Source organism: Chelon labrosus (assembly GCF_963514085.1).
Source record: "Chelon labrosus genome assembly, chromosome: 10".
NCBI lineage: Eukaryota > Metazoa > Chordata > Actinopteri > Mugiliformes > Mugilidae > Chelon > Chelon labrosus.
Window position 1 is genome coordinate 26,279,759 of NC_140360.1, and position 6,387 is coordinate 26,286,145.

Genomic DNA, 6,387 nt, shown 5'->3' on the forward strand with positions numbered 1-6,387 from the left:
CCATTAGCCAGTTTTAAAGGTCAGTTTAACTTCCACTGACTTCCTTATTTGATTTTGTACACGGATGATTGTTGTTGCAAATATAACAACCACTATATTGGAAAATATGCTGATGACATTTCTTTTTAGTTAGTTGGATCAATTACATGAACCTGTTGTACAAGTTTACTCCTGTGACAGATCTCTTCTAGAAACAAAAGAAACAGTCAAAAACACCCAGACAGTAGATATGATTCAGTGCTTTTGTTTAAATCATCCAGACTTACAGACACATGAGAGCTGTGTATGATGACGGATTTTATACAGATGTTAATGTGAAGAACACATCTGTACTGTCTAGAGTCTATCGGAGAATCATTATTTTCCATGTTTATATTAACATTTTCTTTGAAAGGCTAATTCACATTCAAAAACCACCATAATGAGTTCAAAGACTGTCAAAACACAAAGGTCTAGTTTAGCTTAATACTGCACACGTCTTCAAGAAAGTATTAAAGATTATAAACAACCTCTTTAATCTAATGCTATCAGGAACATGGTTTAATTTGCCAGCATGTAAACCAAAAAGAATCTATTAGACTGGTGAACAGCCAGGCTACAAAAAAATAATCAGTTCACCTGTATACAGACTCATAAATGTCTGCACTTGCTCTATTTGTGCCTTGATGGATGTTGATGTGTTTGTAAACAGGCCTCTGACATTGGTCATTGTGTATTTAAATTCTTTTCAATTTTTTTTTTTATATGTTTTTTGGGATTGGATGTGTGTCCTTGTTTGTAACATGCTCTCCTCAAATTGCCACTCAAGGCGACAAATAAAGTATCTTGAATTAAATGTATCATGTGCAAAGACCATCTAAGGTTGAAGTGTGATAAGAGCAGCTCAGCAGCAGGTCATTGTAGAGGAGCCTCCATCACAGCTGCTCAGCGCCTCACCTCTTGATATGCAGCTCTTCTCTGGGAGGTCAGAGGAGTTTAGAGCTAAAAGTGTTGTGGTTCTTGTGTTGCTCAGACTACCCTCATGGTATCAGGCTGACGTCGGCGAATCCCGGAGGAGAGAGGAAGGTACTGATCGTCTTCACAGCTCCGAGCCAGCAGGACCGAGCTCGCTTCACCTCCGACCTCCGAGAGAGCATCGCTGAGGTGCAGGACATGGAGAAGTACAGGGTGGAGTGTAAGTATTCCTCTCATTGCACTGGGAGTAATATACTGCGGCTAATATTAGTGGCTATTATAGTTAAAGAAGTCACATACTGTACATACATTAATATTTAATTAATATTATAGCACTGGTGGTCAGAATGACAGGATAATGGCAAACGCTGCAGAAGTAGTGCTTCTGATTACTGAATAAAGCTTAGGAAATTAAAATGATATCTTTTTCCATTAGAGAACATAAATGCTGCATGTGACACAAGTGAGTGTTGATGAAACTGGTGTCAGAGAAATGTAGACTTAAGTTTATTAAGGCAGAGGAACAGCTGGGTTTGCTGACAGCATTAAAAGGCTGAGTAAATCAAGCTAAACAAAGAAAGTTTATGTTGGTGCAATTAATGATGACACAAGGTAGCAGCAGTAGTAGTGTAGTGTTAATATTAGTAGCAGTAATATTAGTCTGAGGAATAATAATGAGGATAAAGACGAGAACAAAGTTTTCAAAGCTTCAGTGTGCCCTCAAAAAGAATTCAACATGAGTTTTTATCCATTGTATCCATCGTTTTGATCAACATTAAGAAATAGTTATTTGATGTAATATATACACAATAGTAAACTGAAGTTATTCTGTATTGTACAATTATACAATACGATGCGATACTATGCGATATGATACGATGCGATAATATACGATACGATACGATAATATACGATACGATGCGATACGATATGCTACGATACGATGCGAAGCGATACGATAATATACGATACAATGCATAATATGCGATAATATGCGATAATATGCGATACGATACGATAATATACGATACGATAATATACGATCCGATGCGATGCGATATGATACGATGCGATGCGATGCGATACGATACGATACAATAATATACGATACGATACGATACGATACTGTAATTAGTAAAATAAAATTAAGACAGAAATAATGCTCTTCAGTGTTGTAAAACCTTCACATGGTTTTTACATATAAAGTGTGCTGAAAACAGAGATTTTTACATGCATTATAAATAATGATTTTAACCATGGCAGATGAATGTGTTGACATGCTTGTAGGTGTGGCAACTGATGTATTAACAGGAGAAGAGGGCCCAGATTTTGATGCAGCACCAGATTGCAGATCGAGAAAATCAGAAGCAGCTGCAGTATTAGTAGACCTGGTATTGCTTATAATTAGCAGCAGAAGCCACTGAGCTCCCCCCAGCACTGGGTTTCCATCTCTGTTTTGTTACGACTGCATTTTATAGTTTACCTTCTTCTTAATATTTGCCCCTCCAGCTGAACTGGAGAAACAGAAAGGTGTGATGCGTCCCGGCATGTTGACGGGGGGAGGAGGTGTGGGGACGCCGGGTGGCGGGGCCAACTCCGGAGGGGGCCCCATGAAGAGCGAGGTGGTAAACGGCACCCTGGGTAGGCCGAGCCTTGACGACACGTACGCCTCGGTGGATGGGCTCAAACGCACAGCGCTCAGCTCCTCGCTCAGAGACCTCTCAGAGACAGGTGAGACACGTGCGGGTTGTGTGTGCTGTGTGAGTATTAATTCTTTTTCTCCTGTTAAATAACACTGCACATGTTTATTTATGAAATCCTGAGATTTGACAGAATTTCAGCAAATGAGATATTTCACTGCTGAAAGTTTTTATTCTGACTCAGTGACTCAGAGCAAGCCTACATCTGTGCTCTTATGCAACTGACGAGGCAGTGATGAAATCTAAAATGGTACAATACTACTGTAAGATGGAAGTTTAATATAATGCTTTAAGACTCTCTCACCACCTACTGGTCAGCTGCTGGAACTACAGCATTAAACTGAAAAGGCAGTTTTTACTGCACAAACTGCAATTTATAAATGACTGCAGTGACACAAGAGGCACATTTAACAAAATGAACTGTACGTGTGTACAGATATCTTGTCAATATCCCTTTAATTTATTATTAGAATCATAGAATAAATGTTGATTTATTGCCAATTAGGCTTCACCAGAATATTCATTAATTAACAGCAGTGGATAATTATTTCTGATGCACAAATGAGTAAGCAGCATTTTAATATTGCTTGCAACGATGAAGCCAGGACGTGATTATATTAACACTGGAAGCAGGGGGCAATGACGAGCCCAGCCCCCAAAGCTGACCGCCGAACACATACGTAGCATCTTGAGGTGTGAAAACAAGAGTTTGTGTTTTTGCGGTTACATGTTGGAATTTTAACACGCCTCATTCTGGTTGGGTAACAGGGAAGCGAGGTCGTAGGAACAGTGTGGGGTCATTGGACAGTACCATTGAAGTAAGTTTCTTGGGGGGGTGAGGCTGAGAGCATGTTGCCACATCACACTGTGCATGTTCGTCTGGCTCGTAACAGCTGAATGTGTTTGTGGACATGTGATTGTAAACGTACTGTGACGTCTCATCAGCTGAAGCATCTTCCCGTGGGCTGCATGCTTGTTTCACTTTTGGACAGATTCTGAGTATCACCCTCGCCTGAATATCACACAACTCTGAAGGCAAACTTTACCTGTTGTTTTTTTTTTGTTTCCCTGAGATACCATCAATCGAAGGAGATGAGCGTTCTCATCTCTGAAGCCTGAAATACAGTAATATGTAAACATTTGCAGATAGCCATAGACTTTCAGGCTCTTGGAAGATGTTACAATAAAGATAATCACAGAAATGGTGTTCTTCAACACATGACAAAGGCCTTTAGAAATTCCTGCAGTTTAAAGTGAGCTAACAGACTCTGAAAGAGTAATTGTACAGTCTCCTCAAACGATTTCTGATCACATTAACTTGACAATGTGATCTTACACTCATTTCTTGGGATTTTCATCTTTACTGAATAGTTTAACATGCAGTAACATTAAAAAGGAGAGATAAATACGAAATACAAAACAAAGATCTCTTTTCTTGGAAGTTGCAACTGTGTTGTGCATCGTCCACAGAATATTATTTCAACCTTCAGTCTTTCTCCTTTTCCTATCCTGCATGTCTGTCCTGAAGTCTGCATGTTGAACTCTGATAGCCACCTTTCATGGCAAATCCTTACACTGATTTTCTTCGTGTCAGTCACTGATTTCAGTTCATTTCATCAGCTGCAGCTGTTGGTGTGAATTTATGTTTATTTGCGTCAGAGATTACTGCTATGGTAGCAGCTCTCTAAAGCTTCATGATGGGGATCTGTTCATTCCAGAGGATTACCCAAAATATATCATAATTCGTTAGGAGGGGACCAAATTTGAAAATACTTCAACCTCATTGTGCTTTAAGTAAAGTCAGGGGATCCCCACTAAGTATGATTTATCCCATGGGGCTCATGAATATCTGTTCACCCAGTAGTGGTTGATGTATTTCAGTCTGGCCTGTAGTGGTGGACCAACTGACACTATCATCCCTCCACTGCTAATGTGTCTAAACAGACAATTTTTAGATCTGGGCATACTGCAACAAGAAAATGTTTTCCAAATTATGTGGCAGGAAATTATGATTGATAATTGATGAGCTGAAACCAGTGTCGGCCTAGTCCGACTATGGTCTCAACCTCTGTCCATCTTTTGTTTTGTCCTCCCTGTGCTACCAAACTCTTCTTCTCCTGCCTGTTCCTCCTCTTCTCAGGGTTCCATTATTAGCAGCCCCCGGCCTCACCAGCAGCGCACCCTGCCTGGTGGAGGTCTTTCCTACAGCCCCATGATGGTCCCTTCATCTCCAGCAGCTTACCGGCCGCACCGCCCTACTCAGAGCCCCGGTACGGGGGTGGGGGGTGGGCCGGGGCTCTGTCACAACCAGGGAGGGGTCAGCACCTCCCCACTCGTGAGCGGGGGAGGGGCTGGGGGCGGAGGAGGGATGGCGGGTGGGGGCGGTCCGACTGGCAGCGGCCTGCTGGGGAACTTCTTCGGCAGCCGCAGAGGCAAGGTTCCTGGTCCCCTGACGATGACGTCGCCCACTCCACAGGGTCCCCCGAGTCCCCTGATGATATCATCACCCCCCCACTACCCCGCCCCCGCACCTCCCATCCCCCACCCATCCTCCCCTTCCCCATGCCCCTCCCCATCAGTCAACCTCGGGCAGTCGGAATCGGGAGGAATTGGAGGAGGACCGGGAGGGGGACCGTCCAAGCTTCAGGCTTTGCACGCCCAGTACTGCCACGGCAACAGTGGAGGAGGCGGAGTCAGTGTTACTGGGCAGCAGCCGACACCGCCCCCACCCTACCACCACCATCACCGCTACCACATGCAAAGCATCCCGCAGCACCACGCCCTCTCGCACAGGTTCTCCGCACCCCGACGGCAAGGCCCGTCCGGCTGCGCTCCCTCTCATACCCAGCAGCATCAGAGGATGCAACATGGCGGCATCCAGCACCCACGTTACAACATGGGCTCAGGCTTCACAACGCCCCCGCCGCTGTCCCCTCACTCCCCCGTCACCCCCACTACCCCACACGGACTTTACCACTCGCACCCGATAGTGGGGCGGTCGGGTGGAGGGGGCAAGCTCCCACTGACCATTTCACACTCGCAGCCCCACCCCCACGCACACACACACTCTCACAACCACGTCGTGCACACACACTCCCCGCTCAGCCCCTCCCCGTCCGCCTCCCCCTCCACCCACTTCATCTTCTCCACCCCACCACCCCAGACTCCCTCGGCGCGTCTCGTCACCCAGACGCCCCCACAACCCTATACACCCCAGTACCCACCTCTCTCCTCCATCCCACCTCCCCCTCCACACTCCCCTTTACCTCCGCCATCAACCGCCCCGCTCTCCCCGCTCCCCCCAGGGGTGGGGGGAGGACAAGGGGGCGGTCCCAAATCGAAACCCGTCAGCCGGATCAGCACAGTCGTGTGAGGAGGCAGAAGCCAAGGACAGTGGTTCGCCACCCTGCTGTGAGCCGCCGGGGGGCAGTAGTGAGAGGGAGCAGGAGGAGGAGAGGAAGGGGAGGAGGAGGTGGAGGCCAAATGCAGGTGTATCAAAATGGCCACCTGGTGAGGAGGAGAGCACTGAGAGCGGGGAAGAGGAAATTACTCAGCCTGTGTTATTTTCACATCCACTTCCCTCGCAGGTAGAAAGACTCTCACGCATACTGAAAGACGTTTGTTGGGCAACTTTGTACCCTGCAGGGGTCAAATCTTCCTGGAAAGCCTGCCCGTGGAGCAACAAGCACCAAGAGTGTAATCATGGCATTTACAGTCACATGAAGATGAAGAA

General features: G+C 45.8%; 1 protein-coding gene across 1 annotated transcript in view; it reads left to right on the forward strand.

Moving 5' to 3' along the window:
* The window catches only part of LOC311493766 (IQ motif and SEC7 domain-containing protein 2-like), a gene marked incomplete at both ends in the record, with an annotated part of 131,419 nt that extends 125,392 nt beyond the window's left edge, over nucleotides 1-6,027 (forward strand). The window contains 4 exons of the mRNA XM_084552547.1: nucleotides 1,013-1,174; nucleotides 2,464-2,685; nucleotides 3,423-3,472; nucleotides 4,795-6,027. Of these exons, the coding sequence (XP_084408673.1) occupies nucleotides 1,013-1,174; nucleotides 2,464-2,685; nucleotides 3,423-3,472; nucleotides 4,795-6,027 (1,667 nt within the window). The remainder of the gene's footprint in view (nucleotides 1-1,012; nucleotides 1,175-2,463; nucleotides 2,686-3,422; nucleotides 3,473-4,794) is intronic.
* Between the last annotated feature and the right edge of the window lie 360 nt (nucleotides 6,028-6,387).